Genomic DNA, 10,935 nt, shown 5'->3' on the forward strand with positions numbered 1-10,935 from the left:
TTGTTCTTTTTTTCTGTCTCCACTGCCTGTGCTAATATATCGCTGCTTATTGAATGAAATCACGTTTCTTGGTTTATATTATACGTGCATTAACAGCTGATAATTGAATGACAATAATAATTTTATTAATCTATGTTCTTATACAAAAACCAAGAATCGAGAGCTAATAGATGTCTATATATTATATGTGCATCAACAGCTGATCTTTCTGCCTATGTTCTGTAGTTTGTAAGTTAATGATGATAAGATTATTGTACAAAGTAATCTTAATCTAACCAGCAGCTTCTTTCATGGCTCTCTGATTTTCATGGTCCTGATGTGATTGAGAGTCTATCTTTATCAAGAGCGGCTCATTTAAATCAGCCGGAACATCAGCCACATCGTTCAGCTCAGGTGAGGCTGCAACCGCTCCGTTCATGTCCCCTCCGTGTTCTGCTAAAGCTTTTCTTAGAGCGTTCTGCGCCACCTTAGTAACACACACCATTAACATCACTGCAAAGAAGGAAAGATTGAAAGAAAGAAACATAAATATTTGCAGGTTTCATAAAGATTATATCATAGTGAAAATGATATGTCCAACTAACCGGATACTACAAGGCTCAGAATCAAGGATGCCTGCAAATTGCCAAAGACCGGTCAGCAAAGAGATTGAAAAAGAAGGTGAGAATTTACTTTAAGTTAAACTTGTGCGGATCTTACCCAGTGACCGAAAGATAACTCGCTCCACTTGTGAGTCACATCAGAAAGGTCTTTTAGAGTTGTTCCAACATACACTAACGCAAGAGTTATTGGCTGCCAAATTAACAAAGTATCAATGTTTAATTACTTTTGAGGAGTTAATGTAAGAGAGGAAAGACTCGAAATCATCTTCTTCTAAGCCAGATACAGGTAAACCCTCCATTTGAGCCCAGTCTGATCCATCTTTAACAATAGCTGCAACAGCTCCTTTTGTATAGGCTACGTAGGGGAAAGATATATTGCACACCAAGATCTTTCCCTTCACCAGAGATGCGTCAAGACAATCTGGCATGCAATCCCTGGAAGAAGAAGAAGAAGAAGCAAATCTCATCATCACCAATCAAAAATTTAAAACTATTTCTAGGTCATACTCTATACACAAATGGCTTTTCTTCCGGTGGAAGTTACCTACTCGGCGCATGTGACATTGGAGGCAGAGGAAGCAGCAGATTTTCCGTACACCAGGGGGAACTTCTTTCCTTTAAGATCGAAAACATTCACTGATCTTCCCTATTATGACAACATAAAACGAAGAGACATTGGTAATTTAACCGACAAGAAGATACTAAATGTTTTACTTGATACGTACGACAAGTGTTTTGCCATCACCAAGAACCACTTTGGTGACAAACACACGGTTCGTTGTGCTGGCTGCAACGGTTAGCATCCACGGTGCTAAACTCGTGACAGAGGCTATGTTCGGACCAGTGTTCCCAACCGCGTTCACAGTGAGTATCCCTTTGGACATAGCGTGAAATGCTCCTATTGCGATAGGGTCTTCTTCCAACGGGTACACATCGGTACTACCTACAGATATGGTGATAATGTCAACACCGTCGGCGATAGCGTCATCGAACGCGGAGAGTAGGATATCGTCTCTACATTCTCCGGCGCAGACTCTGTAAGCGGCGATTCTTGACGCTGGAACGGCACCTCTCATGGTTCCATAGCCGAGCCCGAAGAAGCTGGCGTTCGGGACTGCGTTTCCAGCCGCGATGGAAGCGGTGTGTGTACCGTGGCCACTTGAGTCCCTAGCGTCTCCTGGTGAATAGTGTCTTGCTCCAATCAGCTTGCTAAAAAAAGCAAGACTTTATATTCAACCCCTCGAGTCAAAGCTTCTGACTCACGTAACGTAATTTTTACATTTACTTTGCTTGTAATTTTTTTTATAAATATATATATTTCTGAAATATTGGCATTTACGTTTGGACTATACACAATAAACCATGAATATATATGTTTTCATATCGTTTGAATTTGATACTTACGTTTAATATGCTAAAAATGTTTTAAATTCTGAGCTCATAGGTAAATATATATATGCACAAGCCATGTGTTTGCTTCTCACAATTAAAGCTCATCAAGAGAAAAAGACACAATTAAAGCTCATCAAGAGAAAAAGACACAATGAAAGCTCATCAAGAGGAAAAGACAGACCATCTGAGTAGAAACACTTTTTTTTTTTGTTTTTAACGTGTCAAAAGGAACAATGGCCAAAGCAACAAGGTGTAGAAACAAAACCCAATCAAGAGAAAAACAACAACAATAAGAACGTTCCAGCTATGAGGGAAGGTCTATGAGTTGTCATTGACAGCAACTGCTAACTAATCTTCGATCCAAACCAGCAGATACCAAAAAGAAAATCTCTCTCAGTCTGCAATAGGCCATTGGCTCCACATCCGGTACGGGTGTCCCTGTGAAAAATCAGCACACAAAAAAAAATAAAAAATCAATCACATGTCTGAAAAGAATACAAACATATTCTTGTTTTTTCTCTCGGAAAAAAAATCCATACCACAGCTGAGAACGTCTGAATATCTGGCTCCATTTGTGGAGCTTTGAAAACGATGAAGGCTCCTTTGTTATTCTCCTACAAAAAAAAAAAAAAAAAACTCATGTGTGTTGAGACCAATGATTACTTGCATTGCATTAATAAGGTCTGAAGTTTAGTAAGTTACCCTGTCGCAGTAGTTAGGTGCTGAGAACACAGTGATGAGTTTACCATTATGGCTAATCTCATATCCTTTATCCTTAAGCTCGTGTGATCTGACCAAAAGATCTGCAAACCCCAAGTTAAACACCTAATCAAAAAGAGTCAAGAGTCAGAACCTAATAGATTAGGTTTACTTACCTAGATTGTTGTCTCTCAAAAATGACTCTGTGACATCTTCACCAAAAAAAATAATGCCTTCTCCTCTGGTGCTCCTGCTTCTTCCAGGGGAATCTTGTGGATCACTCCACAATAAGTCTCTCATAAGTCCTGAAAAGACAATAATAAAATGTCCTCAATCAGAATAGAATCACAATAAGCAACCGTAACAAAGTATATACCTCTTTTAGGAGGCTGGCAAAATCGGTGAATTGACTTGATATCACTGAGTGTGACCCCATCTCGGCTAAAGAGCCCGCCATGAAGAACAATGATTTTTCTGTTGAGAACGTGCGCTAGAGGAAGACAGCAGAATGTATCACTAAACATATCCATCACGGTCTCATTTAGCTTTGCCAGCACCTCCTTCTCAAACCCATGAACCTCGTTTAAACTCCTACTTTCATGGTTACCTCTCGCGAGGTGTATCCCTGCAGCATATTTCTCAATTGTCAAACAACAGATAATTAATGTAAAATATACTTAACCTGTATCAATTCATACTTACATAAAGGACATGCGCACTTGAGTGCAAACAGGGTGAGAATGGTTTCTACTGAAAAGGAACCCCTGTCAACAAAATCGCCATTGAACAGGAACTGTTTCTCTTGACAGGGAAAACCTTCTTTATCAAAAATATTACACAGGTCGTAGAACTGCAGGGAACATATTGACATTGAATTAACTTAAGGGAAAAAAGAACACATAATGGAAGGCAATGTATCTCACCTGCCCGTGGATATCTCCGCACACTATAACACACTGCCCATCGTCTACGTGAATATCTACAAGCGTCGGCAGAGACTCCAGAATGTGAGTGGTTTGCAAGAGAATCTGATTTACGTACCTGCAAAAAGAAAAACAAGAAGTATGAGTAGAGTATATCAAAGTGTATCAACTAAAAGTTCCTTGCATGGATATACCTTATATGTAAAGGTAGCTGCTTCTTGAATCCTTCAATCAATGCTTTAACAAAATCAAGATTAATTGTATCCCCATTCATCCTTGGTCCAATGTAGCTTTGTTCAACTTCTGAAAGAAAAAGAGAGAAAATTGACAAGAAGGCAATGATCTTTCAAAGGGACTATCAAATATAAAAAATGATCTTACCAATGGTTCTAAAGTCCACAGCGTGGGAGTGACCTCTCCAAAATACATCTTTTCTGAAGAGAAAGAAAATCCTGCAAAACAGCGTTCTACTTCCTTCCTCTGTGCCAGTAAACGCAAGATGATACACCCCTTTTCTTCTCTCCAAACAGTGAACGGAGCATGAGTAAGTTTTCGTCCAGAAATCAATAAGACCTGCTGAGATGAGTTTCTGTTGTCTTGCAGTGATAACAAAGGTAACACTCCTGGATCCTGCTTGATCATATGTAGAGCAAAGAGGGAGAAGATCCAGAGCAGCGTAGAATGTTGGTGCGTATGTTTGAGAAAATTGCTCCACAGCTGAAATGAAAATGCTAGAAAACCCTCTATGCTCATAGACTCTGAGATCCGCTTCTCTGTTCTTCTTCTTGAGCTTCTCAAGGAGATCTACATTTCCCACAAGAGCACAGGGGCAAATCATCTCAACACATACTTGCCGTTTGTCAAACCTTTCATACAAAGAAGGTTTGCACATCCATGGGTACATAACTGTCATGTGAAAGAAGAGAGAACATCAGGACAAGAAACACACAAAAAGCGAAATTTACAAAGTAAAAACGTAAACTGTGAAGAGGCTAAAGCGAACAGAGATGAAGAGGCTAAAGCGAACAGAGATGAAGAGATCTCTTTACCTTGTAAATGTGCTCCTCCCTCCACAGGCGCTGAGAGATATTTTGCCCCAACCTCCGTTGATCCTTGAGGATTGACACGTGATACAACCCACGGTTCCACATTGGCGCTTGAGCTTTCAACTCTCTTCCCTCTATGGCAATCCTTCTGCTCCTTCCAAGGCAAGTGAGCATGCCCTTCCTTTTCCATCTTAAAATCATCCCCTACACGCTCAGGCTTAGGACCTTGAATCTCCCTCTTCGTCTCACCGTATATCCCTCTCCCATCATTCCTAGAATAGCCTCCGGTATTACCTTTTCCGCTGTCATCCCCTGATCTCTCGAACTTAGCATCCCTCTCGCCCTTTGGACCATGAATCTCCCTCTTGGCCTCACCATGTATCTCTCTCCCATCACTCCTGTTATCTCTGCTCTCAGAAGAACCCGTCGCTGGGAGGGACGGAGACCAATACACGCCGTGAAGAGGAGAGCGTCTCTCTCCTCCATCTCTAGGCTCACTTATCGGACCCTTGACGGTTCTTGATTCAGAAACAGCAGCAGCAAGTGGTGGGTGGTGACGAACCGTGTGAAGGTGAGGATGAGATTGAGGTTGTTGTTGTTGATGGTGGTGGTGGTGAACCTGAGCCGGTGGTGGATGAGTAGTAACAGGAGGGGGATGAGTGGATTTAGGGTAAGAAGAAGATCCAGAATCCTCGTGGGGGTATTTGGCTGATGATGAAGAAGATGTATGAGTCACACCATCCTCTTCGTGAGATCTCTTCCGAACGCCACTCATCACTCTGCAATCCAACAAACCAATTTGCAAATTCAATGCTCCTACAGACAAAAATCGAACCTTTTTTGTTCGGAAACTTAACAGACACTCAAGAAAAAGACACAGACACGCCAAAAAAAAAAGGAGAGATTTTTTACCGATTGAAAGTGAAGCAGAGCGCGGATGAGCAAACCCTAGTGCCGGAAAGTGAAAACTGCTAGGGGCTTCTGCACCGTGTTTCTCTTACGCCTCTTTCTTTCCTTTATCTCCTTCCTTGCTTGCTTTCTTGATGTTTGATGTTTGATTTTTGACAAATGTGTTAATGGTTCTCGCCTCGCATACCGTTGCGTTTAACCCGGGTTTTGTTTATTGCGAACATACCCCTAATATTTCTTCAGTCTCTCGTAATTTTCCAAAAAGTTTATATTTCTTACTCGAGACCAGAAATTGGATTTACAAAGACCAGGCTTACTAATTTAAAAATTGTTTAATTATGAAAATTGAGAACATGAGTTAGCCAAAATTGGATTTACAAAGACCAGACTTACTAATTTAAAAAATTGTTTAATTATGAAAATTGCTTGAAAGAATTTTTTATATTGATAACATCCATGAAATTATACCACTACTATTATCCTAAAAATTATTTAATTTTCAATGAAAATATTATCAAACAAACCGGTAATTACTGATTCAATTATATAGAAGAGAAAATCTGATACAAGCATTAATGATTGATTAATGCCCTGAGTTTCTCTGCAGCTGATGCAATCTTAGTGTAACAAGAACATGGAGATGATTGTCTCTTCCTTCCTTCTTTCTTTGCTTATCAACAAGACAATGATAGCAGATCAGAACGATAGATGGGCATTTTACGCACGACCAGGATCATGGAACGGTAAATAGTTTTGCTTACCTAAACAGATGTGAGTGGAGAAAATAATATTTAGTGAAACTGAAACAGTCGACTGGACTCATAACTAAATTATATATTGTGAAAATTGTTAACAAATTATCCTCCATTGGTTTGTTAATTTTTCTATTTCTGTAAGATTCTTTCTAGACATTATTTTCACAAATTTCCTCTTAGTAAATTTGGTGGAGTTTCTTACTATATATCTAAGATTTCTTTTACATAATATGCACAATCATTATATCGTCTTAATTACTTTCCAAAGAAAATCCAATTAACTCAGAAAAAATTGATATCTCACCACCATTGTTTATCAACCCTATAATCAATCAATCTCTCAAAAATTCATACACCTACTTTCTTTCTTTTTGGCTTTGCTAGAAAAACCTCGCACACACAAAAAGAAAAGAAAAGACTAGACAATGGAAGATATTTGTCTACATATGCATGGTTGTGTTGATTTGCTTATGCGTTATCGCTCGTTGCATCGAGCACAACGACGAGCATAAGAATCCACGTGGAAAAGGCTGAAACGGTGGTCACACAAGAAGATGTTTCAAAACACTCTTCTGCCGCCAATTATGGAACGTTCCTAACTCTTCATGGCCATCATCATCCTGTCCAGCCCTCTCGTCCCTATCACCATCACCATCATCACCATTGTCATCATCATCATCTTCATCATCACGTTTGACGTTGATAGACCAGTCTACTGCTCTCGGTTTTCGGTTTGTAATTTTTTTTTAGTTGAATATTATTTAATATAGTTTTTCTTATCGATCCTTTTTTTTTTAATTTTTATTTGATGAGTTATGAAACTAATCATTGACTGATGCAGCCACCCAAAGATGCTTTACCTAATTACATATATCCCTAGCCAATTAACTTAACCACAAACGTCAGTGTTTTGAAGCAGGCTCTGAATAAAACTGTAAGAGAAAAGAGTATTCAGAGAAACTCTAAACCGGCCAATCATCATCTCTAACTCTGATTTTTTCCTTTTATTTTTCACCTTTGCCTACAAGATAATTAAATGAATACATTTAAGACCCTCTGACTCACACTAAGAGTCTGATACTTGTGCTGTATCGGAAGCGGTGGTGTGTTCTAGTTCCTTTGGTAGAAAGAATCAATCTAAATGTTGTTGAGGCATGGCGTCATCTCCGCCTTTGAACAGTTGACTTCTCATTCACTCTCTTCTTCAACTGTGATCAGAAGACAACAGTTCTTGGTACGAACTCTTTGTGCCTCAAGAACCCATCTCCCAAATCTCATCAGAGCAATGAGTTCCACATCGGAAGCCGACGCCGAGAGTGTTCTTAGAACCGTCACACCATCGCTCGACCCTAAACGACACAAAGGCCAAGCTGGTTAGAATTCGATATCAAAAGATCTTCTTTTTTTTTTTCTAAAATCAAATTCCAACTTCAGTGTTTGAGTCTTTGGTGTTTTCTTTTATGTTAAGCTCTTTTGTGTTGTAAAACTTGATCTGCTTTAGGGAAGATAGCTGTGATTGGAGGATGTCGTGAATACACTGGAGCTCCTTACTTTGCTGCCATTTCAGCTCTGAGAATCGTTAGTAGTTTCCTGTTTCTGTTAAGCTTCTTTCTACTCATCTTTGGTTTTGAAACTGATCTCTTCTTGTCTGGTAAAACTTTGTAGGGTGCTGATTTGTCTCATGTGTTCTGTACCAAAGACGCAGCTCCTGTTATTAAGAGCTATAGTCCTGAGCTTATAGTTCACCCTGTTCTTGAGGAATCCACAACATCAGGTGAAAATGTGAATGCTCCAGTCCACATTGTTAGTTTAATTAGTTACAAAGCCAGTTTTTCTCATAATCTATATCTTGTTATCTGGATTCAGTCAGTTCACCGAGGAAGAGAAAAGAAAAGTTCAGGATAAAGTGATAGGAGAAGTGGATAAATGGATGGAAATATTCGATTGCCTTGTGATTGGTCCTGGTTTGGGAAGGGATCCTTTCCTCCTTGTAACAGATTCCTCTCATCACATTTACTTAATTTGAGTCCTCAATGCTTTGGTTGGTTGACTTTGACTTTGACTTGACAACTCTGTATCTCCAGGAGTGTGTGAGTAAGATCATGCTTCTTGCCAAGAAGTTCAATGTTCCTTTTGTTGTCGATGGGGTAAGCAGAGTGATTTGGCTTTCCTTCTAATTCCGGATCTTGTGATTGTTTTTGTCTTTTCATTTGTTCTGTATGATGATTCTGCAGGACGGGCTGTTCTCGTAACGAATTCAATTGATCTTGTCAAGAGCTATCCGCTTGCTGTCTTAACTCCAAACGTGATCGAGTATAAGCGCCTGGTTCAGAAAGTGCTGAACTGTGAAGTGGACGAAGGGAAGGCTGAAGATCAGCTACGTTCTTTGGCCAAACAGTACGAAGTTACAAAACTCAGTTTACTATAGCCTAGAAAGTAAAAACTATTGTTATGATAAGTAATATTAGACGCCTGTGTTGTTCAGGATTGGTGGCGTGACGATTCTGAGGAAAGGGAAAACTGATCTTATAAGCAATGGAGAGATAGGTGAGTAACTTTTTCTCTTGTCTTTTTCTTTAGAAAACGTTGAGAATGTGAAGTTTGATTGTGTTTATTTTTTTACAGTAAAATCATGAGCATATATGGTTCCCCAAGGAGATGTGGTGGCCAAGGTGATATTCTCTCTGGGAGGTGAGTTCACTATTCTTTGATCAAATACCATCAGATTACTCACGGTTAATAGAGCGCCTACATGTATTTGTTTCGTCTAGTGTTGCAGTGTTTCTGTCATGGGCGCAACAGCTTAAATCAGGTCCTGAAAGGTTAGACATCTCCTTTATCTCAACCATTTTCTAGCTCAATCATTGGTTGATTGAGGCAAGTGTTTTTTTTTTACACTCTCTGAAAATTTCAGTCCATCTGAGAGTCCAGCAATCTTGGGATGTATAGCTGATCTGGCCTGCTGAGAAAGGCTGCATCTCTGGCTTTTACAAAACATAAGAGATCAACTCTCACAAGTGACATTATCGAATGTTTAGGAGAGAGGTATGGGATTCTTTCTTGCTGAAGCTACTATAACAGAGAATCCGCACAAAAAACTGTATTAATATTTTCGGTTCTTTCTACAGTTTGGAGGATATCTGCCCTGTATCTTAAATCTGCACAACTCATGGCTGCCTTCTACTTCATCTCGTTGTCTGTGAGAAACTTGAAAAGCTGCTCATGTTTCTCAATAATAAAAACCTGAATCTTGTAATTACCTAAATAGAAGTTACTACTCAATACTCAACCCATTCATTGCCACTCTCTGTATAACTTCTTTAGGTTCGTGTTTGAGATTGTAAACCAGACTGAAAATTTCGAGATTTACTTGAGATACAAGGATCAAGAGAAGGTGGTTTTGGATTTTAGAGAGATGGCTTATTTAGGACGAATACAGTTAAACACAGGAAGAAACAGACGCTGGCTATACAAAGAAGCAAAAGACAAGAGAGAGATATAAACACTACACTACACACATCATCACATCATCACATAGCTTAAAGAACTCATAGAACAGCTTCTTGTTTTGGTTGATAGCTTAAAGAACTCATAGAACAGCTTCTTGTTTTCACCGCACGATTTATTTTATTTTTTTGCTGTTGAAGAGTTTCGATTTTCAATCTGCAAGAACTGTTGCTCCTTCCACCTGTTTCCACCACCATTGTTTGTGCTATGTGAGCCTTATTAAAATATTACTGAGGAAAAAAATAAAACTACATATGGTTTCTTAATCTTGAAGAATTATTCACCTTGAAGGTGGTCCCCAAATTTCTTCCTCTTTAGCAGGAATGGCAGTGATCTTGTTCTTAGGGTTCTCAAAGCTCCTTAGCCCACCTAAAGCAGTCGAGTAAAAGCAGCCGCAATGCATGCAAGCACAACCATTTAATAGCTCCCAATCTAGCTTCTAATGTCATAAAAATCTTAAACGGAGTGAAACAAAAAAAAATATGAAGAAACAAACCTTGAGGGAAAGAAGCAAGAGACTTGCCACAAGCACTTTTTATAGACTCAACATCATCAGCAAATGCCACATACCCATCAGCTGTTATCCACCAATACAATGGAACCTTACCTTCTTGGTCCTACACCAAATTAAAACCGATTTTCACAGCCAATTCATCTAGCTCCTCACAGGTCATAAAAGGGTTAAGAAAAACTTACAGAAGCTACAAACAGAGTGGATTGTTGATTTATCGAAGACCACAAAGGCGAAGAGTCGCCACTTAGGTGAGCCACTACATGGTTGGCAGGTTTGGAGCTCTGTCACGGAGAGTCTTGTAAGCCTCAATGACCAAAGAACCTCATTTGCATTCTTAGCAAGCCCGTATTGCTGCTTCAAGCTCCCCTAGGTTTCAAGTGAGCCTGGAACAAGCAGACTATCTAATCCTTAGCCCCAAATGAACTACATATAAATATTATTTTTAGTATTATTTTAACAATTTAAAAATTAATTATAATTAATATTTGTGGTCTTATAATTCCATTTTAAAAAAATTTTGGATACCTATTTGGGTTAGCGTTTGGGTTCCGTTCAATTCAAATTTTTTGGTTTCCAGAGATATATGAT

At 39.2% G+C, this 10,935-nt stretch overlaps 2 protein-coding genes and 2 pseudogenes across 2 annotated transcripts; 1 reads left to right on the forward strand and 3 right to left on the reverse strand.

Moving 5' to 3' along the window:
• Nucleotides 1–103: 103 nt before the first annotated feature.
• LOC125604762 (subtilisin-like protease SBT4.11) lies at nt 104–1,837 on the reverse strand. The gene is made up of 5 exons (XM_048774962.1): nt 1,328–1,837; nt 1,151–1,248; nt 700–1,037; nt 585–615; nt 104–492 (listed from the first exon to the last, which is right to left on the reverse strand). The coding sequence occupies exons 1-3, from the start codon at nt 1,676–1,678 to the stop codon at nt 812–814; spliced, it is 675 nt and encodes a 224-aa protein (XP_048630919.1). The 5' UTR covers nt 1,679–1,837; the 3' UTR covers nt 104–492; nt 585–615; nt 700–811.
• Nucleotides 1,838–2,179: 342 nt separating this feature from the next.
• On the reverse strand, nt 2,180–5,741 carry LOC125604761. The gene is made up of 11 exons (XM_048774961.1): nt 5,575–5,741; nt 4,666–5,441; nt 3,998–4,522; nt 3,811–3,919; nt 3,617–3,734; nt 3,396–3,543; nt 3,070–3,318; nt 2,870–2,998; nt 2,697–2,797; nt 2,534–2,608; nt 2,180–2,432 (listed from the first exon to the last, which is right to left on the reverse strand). The coding sequence occupies exons 2-11, from the start codon at nt 5,435–5,437 to the stop codon at nt 2,388–2,390; spliced, it is 2,271 nt and encodes a 756-aa protein (XP_048630918.1). The 5' UTR covers nt 5,438–5,441; nt 5,575–5,741; the 3' UTR covers nt 2,180–2,387.
• Nucleotides 5,742–7,029: 1,288 nt separating this feature from the next.
• LOC125604760 lies at nt 7,030–10,076 on the forward strand (annotated as a pseudogene).
• On the reverse strand, nt 9,725–10,770 carry LOC125604759 (annotated as a pseudogene).
• Between the last annotated feature and the right edge of the window lie 165 nt (nt 10,771–10,935).

The sequence above is a fragment of the Brassica napus genome, unplaced genomic scaffold, assembly GCF_020379485.1.
Source record: "Brassica napus cultivar Da-Ae unplaced genomic scaffold, Da-Ae ScsIHWf_619;HRSCAF=914, whole genome shotgun sequence".
NCBI lineage: Eukaryota > Viridiplantae > Streptophyta > Magnoliopsida > Brassicales > Brassicaceae > Brassica > Brassica napus.

What these genes read in the sequence shown, in the direction of transcription:
- LOC125604762 (XM_048774962.1), bottom strand. Translation starts at nt 1,678, where the DNA reads ATGAGAGGTGCCGTTCCAGCGTCAAGAATCGCCGCTTACAGAGTCTGC. An exon ending in GTGATGGCAAAACACTTGTC is followed by an intron (nt 1,249 to 1,327) that starts GTACGTATCAAG and finishes TTGTCATAATAG; the next exon opens with GGAAGATCAGTGAATGTTTT. An exon ending in TCCAATGTCACATGCGCCGA is followed by an intron (nt 1,038 to 1,150) that starts GTAGGTAACTTC and finishes TTCTTCTTCCAG; the next exon opens with GGATTGCATGCCAGATTGTC.
- LOC125604761 (XM_048774961.1), bottom strand. Translation starts at nt 5,437, where the DNA reads ATGAGTGGCGTTCGGAAGAGATCTCACGAAGAGGATGGTGTGACTCAT. An exon ending in GGGAGGAGCACATTTACAAG is followed by an intron (nt 4,523 to 4,665) that starts GTAAAGAGATCT and finishes TTCACATGACAG; the next exon opens with TTATGTACCCATGGATGTGC. An exon ending in CAGCTACCTTTACATATAAG is followed by an intron (nt 3,735 to 3,810) that starts GTATATCCATGC and finishes TTCTTTTTGCAG; the next exon opens with GTACGTAAATCAGATTCTCT.